This window comes from Protopterus annectens, chromosome 17.part0 (genome assembly GCF_019279795.1).
Source record: "Protopterus annectens isolate FY-2018-M chromosome 17.part0, PAN1.0, whole genome shotgun sequence".
Classification (NCBI taxonomy): domain Eukaryota; kingdom Metazoa; phylum Chordata; order Ceratodontiformes; family Protopteridae; genus Protopterus; species Protopterus annectens.
The window spans coordinates 39211596-39228317 of NC_056751.1; the positions used below are offsets into that span (position 1 = coordinate 39211596).

Genomic DNA, 16722 nt, shown 5'->3' on the forward strand with positions numbered 1-16722 from the left:
CACCACCTCTAGATTGGTTTCTGCCTCTGAACGCCTATTCCTGCCCCTTTGAAATCTTGTGGAGTCAGGAAAGGACCAATTTTTGGCAGGCCAGTTCCTGCTAAACCTTGGGGGTTGAACCTGCAGGAAATCTTTAACCATTTGGACTAATTTTGCTTTTTCTTCCATTTTCTTTATAACCTGCTGGGCAGGTGTACCAAACAAACTTGTCTTATCCATAGGAGCATCTAGCAACTTAGCTTTAACATGATCCGGTAGGTTGCTCCTTTAGCCATGCATGCCTTCTTATCACTGTGCCAGTCATGGCTGATCTAAATGAAGCCTCCAGTGCATCATAGCCACATTTTAAAGAATGGTTACTAACCTGTTGTATGTTATTTACCATTTCTAATACATATTTCTTGTCAAGAGATTCATCAGTGGTTAGCTTTTTAGTTAACTGATCAAGCATAAACTCTTGGTATTGTATCATGTGAAATTGACAGTTTAAAGCTCTAGCTGAGAGAGTAGCTGAAGTGTAAACCTTTTTACCCCATCTGTCTAATGACCTTGCTTCCCTTTCAGAAGGAATAGGGTTTTTAGCTATGGTCGCGGCTACTGCCTTGGGACCCTGGGATATAGATTCGGGGTCTGCAAGAGGTGCCTTGTAAAGGTGGTGATGAGTGTCTGGCACCCTGTAAAATCTGTCTGGTTTGGCAGGGGCTGGGGGCAATGAATCTGGAGCAGAGCAGACATCATTGAAAGCATCATCTACCACAGGGAGAACAGGAGGTATAGCTAAGGGCCTGTGCTGTGGAAGGCGTAGAAAGGTTCTAAGTCTTTTTCTGGAATCTGAAAAATCTTGTTGCTGCCATTGGAAATGCTCTCGCATGGCATGTAAGGTTTCCCCAAAGGAGAATTCTTCTGGGGGAGAAGCAGCTGGAATAGATTCTTCAGCATCAGAATCTTCAAAATTGGAGAAAGGGGCCTCTGGCTGGTCAGTTATGTCTGATTCATCAGCCGAATCATCAGAGGACACTGGCTCAGGGGGCTCTGCCCTAGGTCTCTTCTCTGGGGGCTGAGAGGCCCTGTCTGGGTGAGATTGAGATCCTCTAATTAATGAAATTAAATCTTCTGCCAAAGTAAGCATTTGAGAACTAGAAGAGGGCCTGGTTGAGGGGGTTTAACAGGCACTGTTTTAGAAGTCTTGGCTGCTTTAGCCCTGGCGAAGGCCTTAATGGACATGGCTGCTGGAGGCCTAGCAGCACCACGTGCTGGGGTAGAGACATCCAAGGGAATGGTGTCTGATAAGTCATTGGCAGCCGCCGAGTGGATAAAACTTCTGAGGTTGGTTCAAGAGTTGTAGCAGGGGCCTCAGCTGTAGAGATAGATTCAGCTGTACTTTGCTCAGTTTTCTCGGTTTCGCCGAAACCGAGACACTCATGGTTTGTTTAAGCATGGTTTCGGCGAAACCACGGACCGCAGTGTCGGTCTTTATCTTTGCGTTTTTGGCAGAAAGTGTAGTCGGAGGATCCGGCGACATAATGTACGCAAAATCAGAACCGAAAACTGTTCTGCAAACTCCGAACGACGCCTAAGCGCTCGTCGGTTGAAAGAAGCACAGGCGAACAGGCTGCTACGTCGTGGGCTGGCCGTAAACAACGCAGACAGTAAGAGTGGAAATCTTTATGAGGTATTTGTTTCCCACAGGTTAAACAATTATTAACTTTTTCTGACATCGGCTGAGGCAAGAAAGAGTCCCCAACGGGTACTTAGCTTTAGAAGTCTTGAAGTAGTATTCGTAGAAGTAATCTCTGGATCCGACCGACCGCACTTGCGAACAGCTTCTGCTTCCGGCACGCGGCAAGAAAGACTGAGGAAAATGGCGTCGGCTGATGCTTTTATACCCGAAGACCAACAGAGATGACGTCGGGTGAAGTGCGACATCAGCCGAAGCCGGACCCGGACTTTGGAATCCGGCCGACTGAAGGGCTGCCTGACGACAGGACAACCCAGCTGTTATGACTGCAGATGCATCCATGAAGGACATCACCATTCATAAAGTAACAGAAATTACTCGTAAGATTTGAGCCAGTGTCGGAATGGAGAAAGGAGATTATGTAGGGTTTTAAAAATAAACATAGGCAAAAGGGGACTGGAATTGACTTCAATGATGGCTGTACACTGATGAACCGGCTGATTTGAGCTCTCAAAAACGTGAAAACAGAAACTGTTAAAAAGGGCCAGTGGAACTGTCTCTCTGGGTAGAATTCATTACTGGCTATTTACACTTTTGTGATGCCAGCAAGGAAGTAACTTGAAGATCCTGAATAGAAGTCAACCAGAAAAGGAGAGGCAAAAACTCTGACTGGGGAGAATCTTGCAGCTATTCAGCAAAAAACAGTTCAAGTTTCAGTTTTGCTACATGAGATAGCTTCCAGTAATTTAATAAAATCCACTCAGAGGTGCTTCAAATAAATGAAACACTGAAGGAATACATCAACTCAAATAACAAAAGGCAAGAAAAAATAGAAGAAGCTTTAACTAGCATTTCAGATGAGCTGGTAAAACTACAAAAGACAGAAGATGAAATAAAAAATAGGCTGGGTAAGCATGAGGATTCTCAAGAGGAGCTACTTCAAAACGAGTTAGACACAGTGAGCAGAGAAAACCTGAGATTTTCTGCTGTACCACAGAAACAAAGGAATAAGCTATATTACTTTTGTGAAAATACAAAAACACTGAACTGGAGTTTCACAGCAAGATAAATTAACTGAGAGGGCAATACACCTGTATGTTGCAAACCTGGCCATGAGAAAAGCAGTCAAGTCCTGTAACAGTAAATATACAATCATTCCAGCAGAAAGAGTTGATCCTGACAGAAGTGCGACAGAAAAGTATTAAAAATTAGAGACAGAGTGTGGAAAACGATTATTCACTGTACACCACACAAAAGAGCGGCAAATTTATCCTAGCAAATAGGGAATTTTGAGAGACAGATGCTATATCCATCTGTCTTGAGAGTATTTCCTGCAAACAGTGAGCCAGGAAGCAGAAAGGAACTCTGCTTCTCAATCTTCTGACAACAAATCTCACAGTGAGACTTTGTTAGTGAAACCTTTTCCAGTGTTCTAAAGCAATGCTTGAGAGAAAAAAAAGCACAAGGGTTGACTACAAGAATCAGAAGTACCTTAGACCTGAACCAAAGTCTGATGACGGAAGATGGAGATCATCAGGAAAACAATGACTAGCAACATGGGAGTTAGGCAAGTCTTTCTCAGCTACTTTTCTGTGGCAAATTCATATTTCGAAAATTTGATTGAAGTGTTATAATCTCCCATTTAGTCACCAAGTTATTTGTCTAATATTGCACTTGAGTGAGTTAAATAATACTGACTATGGACATAATAAATAAATATCGCACATACTTGGCATATATGTAAGTATATATTGCTCAAATATAAAAACTGACTTATGTGTCCAGAGCCCTAGGACTAGTGCCTGAGTTCAGACGTCTAATTACTGTAGGGCAGAAACTGTTACTGAATCTTGTGGTCCTGCAGCGGATGCTGCAATATTTCCTGCCCAATGTCAGATGCTTAAAACATCCATGCACAGGATGTGTTATCCTGTATTATTTTGGTAGCCTTTTGGATGTTCTTGCAGAACAAAGATGTTATTGATAGAAGACTGGAACCGGTTACCTTCTCTGCAACCTTCGCCACTCTTTGTAGTTCCTTCCTTTCTATATCTGTGCAGCTTCCAAACCACACTGTGAAGTTGCAGGTGAGGATGCTCTCTACTGCACCTCTACAGAAGATGGAAAGAAAGTACAGTTGTGTACTTACCATAAATGTAAATGTTCGAGTGTATTCACTGTTGCTTGCTTGTGATAAGTCCTTCTGCAGAATCCAATTGTAATGACTGCAACAGTGAAACACGATGAACATCCTAAGACTTCACACTAATACTTCTTTGGCCCAAGTATAATACTTTGCATTTGTTTGCAGTTAAAACTTTAAATGCCTGTTTACTGCACCTAACTCTGTCCCATTAGCAAACAAGTTGACTCAAACACATCTAAAACAATCAGTAGCTGTGTCATTTGGTGTCTTCGAAGAGTTAAAGAAAAAAAGCTATTCTACAATTACAACATGTAGCTTCTCACAGTTACTATGGCATAATAAACTCTTCAGCTGCAACTCCGGTATTGGCATTCATTTATAATGCCGCAACTTAGTCAGGGCTTCATAAATCAGTGCTGGTACTGCATTTCCCCTGGGGATCGCATCCCCTAACACCATGTTCCCAGGGCAGCTGCAGCCCTCTCTCCTCACCCTATTTACAGCTCTGAGTACTGGATCTATGACCAACCTCTATGACACTCCATTTTTTCTTAACTTATTCCTTACATTATTTTCCCTCCACAATCCTCTGTGCCCTAATATACAGGTACATAGTAATCCAGTTCCTTAAATCTAGTTCATGCTCCCAAAACTCATCTCATTTTCCTAGCAGCTGGCTGTGTAGGACTGATAAAATGACCAGGTGAAATCCAGGTAGGCCATGTCTACTATGCTCTCCTACCAAGTTCTCTTCTAACCAGTCATAAAACTGGATCTAGTTTGCTGAGCAGTTATATAAATGTTTTAAAAATCTTGAAAGATGGAATAATAGGCAAGATAAAACAGCTGCAGCAATCTTACAATTCAGACAAGGTGCCTTCATCCTCTTATTTACGCATCTATGCTCAATGAGCTCAGTTATGTAACTTGTGTTCTACACTGGTAGACAATGTATCCGTGTTACCCATTATGAATATATACTCCAATTTCTACTTTAGAGTGAAACCAGCTTTACAAAACTTGTCAATGTCAGTTTACCATGGAATATTTTTATTCTTGCAACTATTCTTGTTCATCTAGCTGAAAATGCCTAGCATAGACATCTCAGGAGACACAAAGAAGGATGCAAAGCAGTGCGTTTTGTGACTTTCTGAACTTAGCTATAATAAATTCAGCCTTTATGCAGAACATCCTCCATCACAATGAACCAAAACTGTACTACCAGATATTCATTACCTCTAAAGGAATGCAACCTGTAGGCACAGAAGGGGAGGCACTTTAACTATTAAAACATACATTTTAGTGATTACAATTAAGTGCAATAGCAAGGCAATTGCTAATAATGTAAGAACTTCAATAACACATTTTCTGTACGTGGAAGTAAGGAATGGGGTTTGTTTACAAAATCAGTAATCAGAGTTCTTGCACAGACTCAAGTCTTTGGAAAGTCAACCAGACAGGGAATGGAAATCAATTACTGTCTTGATGAACTCTAGTAATGGTTGGGAATTCTCACGAATGCTGCAATATGTATGCTAGGTGGGTGTGGTTTTACAGGGACTTGGTGGAACAAGATTCACTGCACACCACACTAATACTACTACAACAAAGAAAATAAATAATTGTTACTTGTGGCAGACTACTGCCTTGACCCCCCCCCCACACACACACACACACGCTACTATGAGAGACTAGTGAATATCAATTTAAAACTGAATGATTTTAAAATTGTCACTACCTTTGTTCATTTATTGGAAAACATATATCTCAAAATATCTCAAGACACACAAAATACAGCACTAACTGTTCAGCTGTGCTTACTACTTTTTCTGAACTTGGATACAAAAATCAACTTTTATCAAAGATATTTGCCATCAAAAAGAGCCAAAACGATACAAAACCAAAGTCATTGCTTCCTGAGGAATGCAACCATTGGGTATGGAAGTATGGGTACTGTAACGATCACAACTACTTTTGGTGACCTCAGTAAAAGTGCAGCAGCAAAACAATGAATTACGTTGTATGGCTTTGTAAAAAGCATTCTCCACCATGTATGGTGGTGAAGAATGGTACTCATTTGTAAAATCAGCAGTTTGGGTTCCCATACAAAGTAAAGTCTTTGGAATGCCAACCAGACAAGGATGGGAAACCGTGTTGATGAACCCTAGTAATAGAAGGGGATTCCTACAATGGCTGCAATATGCATGACAGGTTGATGTGGTTTTCAAAAGGATGGTCGAAAAGACATCTCTGCATATCTGATATTATAGGAAAAATTAAATAGACCACAGCTACCTTAGGCAGGCTGGTACCCTGAGCTCAACTAATACCCACTAATGGAAATGATCCTGAAGAATTGCCTGAGCTGTACATAGTGCTTACAACAAACAGGCGGGATGGGCACATTCCCTCCGGACAGTTAAAACCCTGATGCTGAAACCAAAGAATCATTGTTAAATGCAATATTATTTGGTGGAAAGCAATGGCAAAAGCACATGGAAAACTGGTGGAGCCCAAAGCTGAAGCAGGACATGAATGGAAATAAAACATCTGAACATCATCTGGGGCTGGGTAGGAACCAGATCAGTAGCTTATTTGCTGGCACCCATTTGGATAAAAATAAACAGGAATTTCTCTGACAAAGACTTACAGTTTTCTCTATTTCTTGCTAATTTTGGGATTCATTATATTAACAAAAGCAGTGCAGGAAGTTTTTCTCTGCATGTAGGGCATGGTACCTTTGGTCCTATATAAACATTACTTTTGTTTCACAGCTGGTCAAGTGCATGGCCTCAGTGAACTAGTCACTAGTTATGCAAAACATATCTGACATTCCTTATAATGCAGCTTTAAGAATGGAAAAATATGGAATACAAAAGCTAAAAAAAAAAAAAAAAAAAAATCAAAAGTGTAAGTACAGCATTTTTTGATGGAATGATTTGTTATCACTAGAGCATCATATTTTAAAAACGGCAAAGCTCTTACAAGACACAGCTTCAAACTTACCAGTTCCAATCCCACTAAGAACAACACCTTCACTAATTCCTGAAGCAGGAACATTGTTGGTAGGTGCATTATGAGGAGCCAAACTTGGCAAGAAAAGGCATCTAGCAAAGGAAACACAATTCAGCTGTTAAGTTTTCTTTTTCTTGAGAAATTAACGCAGTCACAGAAGAATGTCAAAGTAGTTTTACTCATGCGCGCTCGCACACACACACACACACACACACACACACACACACACACACACACACACACACACACAAAAATAAGCAACTCCACAGTTTTCACTTCAATGAAAGTTGTAAACGGTGGGAAACAAATGAGGGAACCTGCTAGCTTTTAACTGCAGTTAACACAGTAAATGATTAGTGCTGCACATAAATGAATAATCTCCTAGAGAAGTTTCTCTTTAGCAAACAGGGAATATGGACTCTCTCTTCCTCTAATAATTTGAGAAGTTGAGTAACTAATGTTAGTTCATTTGTAATGAACCCATTTGTAATGCATGCCAAAAGAGAAAACCTCTAATAACTAATAATTCATTGACATTGTTGTGTAAATTCTTACCATAAACTTAGATGTCTTTCTCTTCTACATGCTGCTGTATTCATAACACAAGGGAGCTCACCTTAAGCGACTCTCATACGTCCGGCCATTTTATAAAAGATAGATGCTACTAATAGGGTGCGTGTGACGTCCCGCGTCTCTCTCTCTCTCTGTGGACATCGGCCATAAACAGACGGGTATAAAAAGGACGCCAGCACACACCTTCCTCAGACCTGAATGCCACCAGAATCAGTGTGTACTCAGGAGTCAGGCAAGTGCAAGGGGGAAGACAGGGTGGGAAACTATACAGCAGCATATAGAAGAGGAGGGCATCTAAAGTTATGGTAAGAATTTACACAACAATACTATGTCTTTCAATTCACAGGCTGCTGTACTCATAACACAAGGGACAGTTCAAAAGCTCCTACATTAAGGACTGGGTCGAGGAACAGAAGCACTTTCCACGACACCATGAAGGATGGCTCTGGCAAAGCCTGCTCAGGTCCTAGACACAATGTCCAACTTGTAGTGTTTGGTAAAGGTATGACCGGAGGACCATGTAAGCTGCTTCTAAAATGGCAGTTGTATCCAGACCCTTCAAAAAAGACTCCAGAGGAGGACATTGCCCTAGTGGAATGCGCCTTTACTGGGAAGGGGAGCCTTCTGCTATGGGCAGTGTAGCAGAAGGTGATGGTTTTGGATATGCAAGAGGATATGGTTTGTTTGAAACAGGGTGTCCCAGGGCTCTTGGGTGATGAGATAAAAAAAGCCTGTCTGATTTTCAGAAAGGTTTGGTCTTGGCCAGATAGTATCTAAGCTGTCTGTGAACATTTAGGGTATGTAGTATCTTTCAGCCATGTTTTAGGGTGAAGGGAAGAAAGTGGGTAGATTGATGGCCTAATTCAGGGACAGCTCATTGACTACTTTGGGCATAAGGTTAGGACTGGTGTGCAAACACACCCTGTCCTTGTGAAAAACAGTATAGCTTGTAGTTATGAGACCCTTCTGGCTGAAGTAATGGTCACCAAGAGTAGGATTTTTCATTTACTATGTTGTAGAGAACAGTCTTTGGCTGGCTCGAAGGGTGGCCATGTCAATTTCTCCAGTACAAAATTAAGATCCCAAGGAGGTGGAATGGGCTTCCTCTGGGGTCTGAGGTGCAGAACCCCTTTTAAGAAAAGTTTAACTTCCAGCCTAGAAGCCAAAGGAGGGGTGAGAGACAGGCATGATGAGATGGCAGATAAGTGGGTCTTGACGGAGGAAAAGGATAGTCCAGACTTCCTCAATTTACACAGGTAAGACAGGACCACTGCGGGATCTACCACCAGTGGTTGTAAGTTGTGTTTTTGACACCAGGCAGAAAATCTCTTCCACTTTGAAAGGTATGATTTTCTGGGATTCTGATATATATGGTTTTCTGAAGCAAGTCATCTGTGTAAAGGTGTCTGAAAGGAATCAATACCAATAACTATCTGAGGAGGAGCACTTAATCTGTGAAATATAACAATAACTAGCCTGTTTTCTTGATTATTTTTAGTAGTTTTTGCTTATTCTACATATTCATTGCAATTCTATTGTATACTGCATACCTGTACTGTATTTCATAGCTATTGGGTCACTGCTGGATATTCTTTGTGTTTCACTGTTGCAATCATTACATTTGGGTTATCTGCTTGCAGGTAGCCCTCAGTCGGCTTGATTAACAAAGCCTTGGGTCCTGCGTCGGTTGCTGTCTCATCTTCCATGATGTCAGGTAGTCAGGGGTATAAAGCATGCAGCCGACACCATTACATCAGTCTTTCTTGCCGTGCGGTGTCCGAAGCAAAAGCAGTTTGCAAGTGCCGCTCGCTGACTCCTGAAATTTTAGTTTTCGAGTTTCATAACTGAAGTCTTCAAAAAAGCTAAATACCCCGTTGGGGATCCTTTTTCTTGCTCTAAACCGATGTCAGTAAAAGTTAACGACTGTATTACTTGTGGAAAGCAAATATCTCAAAGATTTTCATTCGTACTGCATTCCTTGCTTAGGCCCATACCACGACGTCCCTCGCTGTCGGTTTTGTGCCTTATTCAATCCTCAAACTATTAGTTGGCGGTTCATTTTTGCATCAAACTATTTCAGTAACCGGTTCAATTATCCAGAAATGGCCTCGGTAAGCCATCCAACTATCGACATTCCGAAAAAACGCAAAGATAAAGACAGAGACAGACCGCATAGGTCCAAAGCTGCCAATGACGCTTCCGTTAGGCTAGTCACCAGTTCTCTGGTACTCAGTGAGGCGCTTTCGCAGCCCCTGATACCTGCTACTTCAGATTCGCAGGCCTCTACTGAGACTCATTCGGAGTCCGGTATAACGCAAGATGCTTCTTCGACTATGGAACCTGCAGATGTCTCTACCTTGGATGGGTCAGGAGATGCTGTGCAGGCACTGGTTTCTGAGGGTGTATTCAGGCCTGCTGACTTGCATATCAAACCGACGCCATCTTCTTCTTCAAGGCCTAAAACTCGATCCATGCCTAGAAAACCAACACCCAGACTGCATGGTCAGTCCCCTATGCCTAAAAAACAAATGATAAGAATGGCTGAAGAACTTATTACTCTAATAAGGGGAAGCCAGCCTTCTCCCTCTAAGAGACCTAGAACTGATTTTCCTTCAGATTCTTCTGATCAGGATACCGAACTTTCTGTTACTTCTGATGACCAGGACTTGCACTCATCTACCTATGAGGATTCTGATGCAGAGGACTCCATTCTCTCTGCTTCCCCTCCAGAAGATTTCTCTTTTGGTGAAACTTTGCATACTCTTAGGGAGCATTTCCACTGGGAAAGCCAGGATTACTCTGACTCCAAAAAGAGGCTTAGGGAATTCTTACTCCTACCTCAACACAGGCCTTTAGCTATCCCTCCTGTACTGGACATTGTAGATGATGCCTTCTTGGAATCTAGCCGGGCCCCAGACACTTTACCTCCAGCTCCCAGGAAACTGACACGTATTACAGAGTACCTGACTCTCACAAGTTCCTCTTTAAGAATCCTACTGCGGATCCAGAGACCATTTCACAGGGACCCAAAGGCATTAAAGCTACTACTGCCAAAAACGCTACCCCCTCTGACAGAGATTCCAGGGCCCTGAACAGATGGGGTAAGAAGGTATACACTTCTGCTACTTTGGTCATTAGGGCCTTAAACTGCCAGTTTCATATGCTAAAGTATCAGCAGCTTATTACTGGATTGCTTAAACAGAAAATGATGTTGATTCCTGACTGTGCTGAGAACAAAGAATTATAGGATTTAATGCATTCTGCTGAACAAGTTGGTAAACATATTTTGCAATGTGGTTTTGACTCTTTAGAGGCATCTTGCAGGACTGCTGTCACTAGGTCTGTACTTAGAAGGCATGCTTGGCTTAAGGAACAATCTTTGCCAGATCATGTTAAAGCTAAATTGCTGGATGCTCCCTTAAACCAAGACCGCCTGTTTGGCAACAAAGCAGAAGTAGTACTTAAAAAGATGGAGGAAAGAGCTAAATCTATGCAAACTGTTAAAGATTTCCTGCTGGTACAGCCTCTCAGATTTAGTAGGCATTGGCCTTCTAAGAACTGGTCCTTTCCTGTCTCTTCCAGGCCTTCTCAGTCCAAGTTTAGGTTGTAGCTGTAATATTGTCCATATTCCTGATTGTGTAGCTAAAAAGTTTCCCACCCCCCCCTTTCCCATTGGTATCTTGTCTTTATACCTGCTGGCCTTGCAGTTGCCCACCCCTACTCTAAATTTGATCTTATAGGTTCATAGGTTCATACGTAGGTACTAGGCTATCGGCCCTAGGGCCCATACAAGCCTAGCCAAAAAATGTATCCTGGCTTTCGCCACCCAAGAAAATTATTTTCCTATGCCCCTGTCGAGCAGAGCCACAGAAGTGATCCCCGGGGTGAATTTCCCATTTCCCATCCAATCATCAAGATTTTATCTTGGACACTCCTCCCAGTCTAGTGTCATTAGCTCATTCTACCGAACACAGAGAGAACATCTGAGAAGGCCAACCCACTTAGTTATTACCTTCTGTTCCTCCTGTCTCCCTTTCTAAATATATACATATATATATATATATATATATATATATATATATATATATATACATATATATTGCCTGAATCTCCTTGTGTTCTGACTGTGCTTATCAAACATTTTAGAAGTATAGAGTATATTTTAGTGCATTTATTAAAACTGTATTTGCCTTAATAGTGCTACAAGTCAAGTGCTCTAGGTTGTACTGCATCTGAATTGTTTTAGTGTTGTTTTAGCTGCTTTTCTACATAGAGACTTTTCTGTATATGTAGACTAGCTACTTATTCTACTGTATTACTGCCTCTTAAATCGTTTTCAGTTGTGCACTTGCCTTGCTTCATTTAAAAAGTTTTACATTGCTAATTATTTAAAGTTTTAATTGCATTTACTTTTTAGGGCTACACACTCAAGTGCGTTAGCCTTTTTTGTATTTATTTACAGTATTATTGCATTGTTTAGCCTGTTTTAACCAACCCCCCCACCCAAAAAAAATACTTGTTTGCTCATTTCCCACCTTTCCTAGCTAGTATAGTCTGGGTAGAGGGAAGTCCTACTGCTTACCAGTGGGAGTGGTGAGCATTGTACTGCCTATCTTAACACTGAGAGGAGTGGTTTCCAGCTCTGAAATTGTAATTTTATTAGCCATTTTGGGCCGATTTCTATCCCTTTCAACTTTCTGGCATAAAAATGCATGTGTTTGCTCTTTTTTCGCATCGGGCAGCGCCGTGGGGCTACAGTTAGACTATTCCAGGTGCTAGAAAGTCTGTTCTTCAAATTTTTCATTACAACTAGAGCGTTTCTCAGTAGTAGCACTAAAATCTGAACCCCTGTGACTAGCACTTGCTCTAGAACCTGCTGGAAAGCACTAGAAAGCCTTAAACTGATGCAAGCACTCAACTCTCCTTGTTAATAAGGAGAAATTAATCGTAGGCACTAAGCCTATAATTGCAAAGTACCTTGCAAAGGTAAGGGAAAAAAGCTCTTGTACTTTACAAAAAAGCACCTAAATAGGCACGTCCAAGGGTCAACTTCCGGAGATTACTCCTGTCCACCTGGTGAATCTGGGCATACTGGGGCAATGCAGCAACTGCCTCATGTACACAGACAACCCTCTCCTCCTACCACCCAACACTACAACCTGCAAGAGATGCACTTACATAGCCAAACTGGAAGCAAAGCTCTCTCCAGCCAAAACTGTGCTAGACAGTCGAGAGGAAAAGGTTAACACCTGCACTACACCTCAAGCAACACAAAGCCCTTCAAAACCCACACCATCAACACTCACACATAGCAACACTAAACCCACATATGCGGAGGCCCTTAACATTAACCTGTCCGAGCAACAAAGACCTCTGAAGCTGAAATGCAAACAAATACCAATCACAACCAAAGTGACACATAGCTCACGACACCAGTGTGCCACCCAACAACAGCCCCTAAGGCAAGACAAAGTACCCAACACTTTAGTCATACTCTCTATAGTCAGGGGGCATGTCCCACCACACCAGGCTGCAGTGGAGGAAAATTACAGTCAGATGACTGTCGGGTGCCAGGATCCGCCACAACACATGCACTCTAGTCATTCCACAACAAGTACAAATACAACTTTGTCATTGTCCATGTTGGAGTGAATGACTTGAGGCGTAACTCCCTGGACTACATGGAAAGAGGCATGGAAGAGCTCTCAGATCATGTGGCCCAGGCAAGTATGACCCTAGCCCTGAGTAGCATCCTGCCTTCACCCAGAATGATACTACAGTAAGGACAAATGATTGACTTCAACAACTGGCTAAGTTTCTGGTGTCATTCAAAGGGGATTCAGTATCTGTCTGCTTGGGACGACATGATCGACAAACCACGATGCTTTGCCAGAGATAGTCTGCACCTGTTGCCCCTGGGATTCATGTTACTGGCTAAGGCTCTTGCCACCCCTATAGTGCCTTTTTTAGGCAAGGTTCAAAGGACAAAACCACCACCGAAACAGATACAATCATGCAAAATCAGAAGGTAATGCTACTCAATGCTAGAAGTGTAAACCTCAAAATGCACTCTCTCGAAGCACATGGAGAACATCGATATCTGTGCAGTAAATGAGACCTGGTTCAAGGCTCCAGAGAGCACCCCTGCAATACCAGGCTACAACCCTTACCACACTTTTCAACCATTAAACCAAGACCGAAACACTAAAGGTGGAGCAGTGTTCATATTCACCGAGGATATTCACACCTCCAGTCTAGTTGCCCAACACAATGCATCTGAAATTCTTCAGGTGCAATTAACACTAGGTAAGACTGCAATCCAAACTGTAGATCCCCCACCATGCCCCAAGATTCTCACTACATCTTACTAAACATACTGGAAAATATTAAGATAAAACCAAACACCCTAATACTGGGTGATTTCAACTACCATGCCATTAACTGGGAAAACTACTTGAATACCTACACCTTTTTCCAACGGTTCTTGGAATTCATAAATTCCAACGCCCTGGATCAACTAATCCATAGTCCCACCAGGGGCTCCAGTATCCTAGACCTGGTCATTACCAACATGGGAGACAGATGCTCCACACCAGTGGTCACCCTCTCATTCGTCAGGTCTGACCATAAGCAAATCACCCTTGACATCCACATCCCAACCCCACCCCCCAGTAAGGAAACCTCTGTAAAAAAACTTCTCCAAAGCCAGCTTCATGCTACTCAAGTCAGAAGTGACAAACTTCATGACACCCATGCAGACGGGAGCTGAAAGTTCGAATGCTGAATCCTACAGTAGGCACTGTATGAGCACATCAACTTCGTGCATGAATCGTGCCATCCCAAATTGAACCAAGACGTTCTTCTCCAAAAAAAAAAAAAAGCCAATCTGGTGGCCCCCCTGCCATAAAAGAAACTACACAACAGAAGGAAGAAACTGTTGCAAAAAGAGGAAAACCCCAGGATGCAAAAAACTCCCTTACCAGCCTCAGTAAGAAGCTGAGATCCCTCATAAAATCCTCCAAAGCTAGTTACAAAAATAAAATTGCCAAAGATTCCAAGGACAACCGCAAGGCATTTTATAGTTATGTCAAGAATCGAAATGGCAATGCTCAGATCTGCTCTGAGCTACAACAGAATGGCATTAAATATACTGATCCCAAGGATATTGCCAATATCCTGGCAGATCGATTCAGTGCCAATTTCACTCCCTAAAGGGCCCATCTCAATACCAAAGGATTGCCAAATTCCGGTAATCACGGCCACACAGGTAGAAACCGCACTCTCCAAAGCTAAGAATACAGCATTTGTGGGACCAGACGACATCCCGGGCTGTGTACTACATGAACTGGCACCTCACCTAAGTGTCATGCTTAATCAGGCTTTGTGCCCATTGCATGGTGCACAGCTACAGTTATCCTACTCCACAAGGGGGGGATCCACCTTGGATCCCGAGAACTACTGTCCCATCAGTCTGACGAGCGTGATCTGCAAGGGCCTGGAATGCATTATCATGGAACGAATAAACAAAGACATTGGAAACCTTCAAACACTGAACCCCCACCCAGTTTGGGTTTGTGAAGGGCCGATCTTGTCTCCTGAACCAGACTGACTTCTTCGAATCAGTCTCCAGAGCTCCAGACGAGGGAAAGTGGTCCACACAGCCTATCTGGACCTCGCCAAGGCCTTTGACATCATCCCCCGCTCTGGAATCATAGATAAACTTACTAAGCTGGGCATAAATTCCTATCTCAGTCGATGGTTTGCCAACTGGCTTACTGACAGAACCCAGGACTGTAAAAGTAGCCGACTCCAAACCCAGCTCCAGACAAGTGGGAGAACCTCAGGGTTCAGTCCTGGGACTGCTCTTGTTTGGCATCTACTTCGCTGAAGTACAGGCCAACACTAAGGGACTCTGGCTAACAAAGTTCTCAGATGACTGCAAACTGGGAGCCATTATTGAATCCCCAAATTATGTGAATATTCTACAAAAGGGCCTTACAGAAACAGATGCTTGGTGCCAGAGCCATGGGCTCAAGCTTAATGCCAAGAAATGTACAGTTATCCCCAATGGGAAAAAACATGTACCCATGAATTACCACATAGGTGGCAGTACACTAAATACCGAAAGTGTGATGAGAGACTTAGGGACACAGGTGGACAGTGGTCGCACCTTCGATAATCACATTGCCACAACATACAGGAAATCCTTCTACGTGGCACATCTCATCACTAAGGGCTTTTCATTCAGAAAAAAGGATGTCACTGTCCTACTGTACTCATCCCTCATTAGACCCATTATAGAGTACAACACCCATTTGGTATGTACCTCACAAGACATCTGCAACAGCTGGAAAGGCCACAGAAATACCTCACTAAAAGAATCACAGGCCTAAAGCAGATGCCCTATGATGACCATCTGAAAAACTCCAGCTATACTCTGTGGCATATTGTCTACTCAGAGGCAATCTCTGCTTAACATACAAGGCCATGTCAAACCGTGAGCTGTTGGACATGCTCCACTTAAAGAAATCCCAATCCCTCAGAGCCACATGCTCCAGGGATGTAAACCTTGTCATCACAATAAACAAAACATGCTTGAGGGATAGGTTCCTGACCCAGAGAGTCCCCATACTCTGGAACAGACTGCCCATACATGTCAAGCAGAGTGCCTCCTTGGCTCTCTTCAAAAAGAAAGTCAAAATCTGACCAGCAGACAGTGGCAGCACCTATTATTTATTAATGTATAAACTTATACATACATAATTATTAAACAAAAACAAGCGAAACAGACCAGTTTCGGCTAGTATAACACATGGCCTTCATCAGTGTAATAAAACATAATAAACTCATCCCTTATATACTCTGAGTTATGCCATTATGTGACTAATTAGAAATGCTCATTCAATCCAGGTGCAAATAAACCACCTAATTTGATTATCCATTTCCTTTCTTTTGTGTTCAATAACTCATGCTAGCCTGATTTATTAGATTTGATGCCTAGGATATGATCAATTATGATGAAGTTAAATGAAGCATTTTTATGTAACATGGTGTGTTTGTATAGGGCATTAGTATTTCTTTGATGTTTAATATCACTAAGGTGTTCTGATATCCTATATTTTACTGGTCTTGGAAGTCTGCCCTATATAGAAAGCAGAGCATTTACAGACAACAAGATATATAACCCAATCTGAGTTACAATTAGCAAAAAAGGAAATATCATATACCTGACTTGTATTCTTACTACTGAAACTTTTCGTTTTCAATATTCTGGGACAATATGTACAATGGCCACAGGGGAAACGGCCAG

At 42.3% G+C, this 16722-nt stretch overlaps 1 protein-coding gene across 1 annotated transcript in view; it reads right to left on the reverse strand.

Annotated features, from left to right (window-relative positions):
- The window catches only part of WDFY3 (WD repeat and FYVE domain containing 3), a 5086165-nt gene that overhangs the window by 2784073 nt on the left and 2285370 nt on the right, over positions 1–16722 (reverse strand). Inside the window, exon 18 of the mRNA XM_044059488.1 lies at positions 6831–6931. Within this exon, the coding sequence (XP_043915423.1) occupies positions 6831–6931 (101 nt within the window). The remainder of the gene's footprint in view (positions 1–6830; positions 6932–16722) is intronic.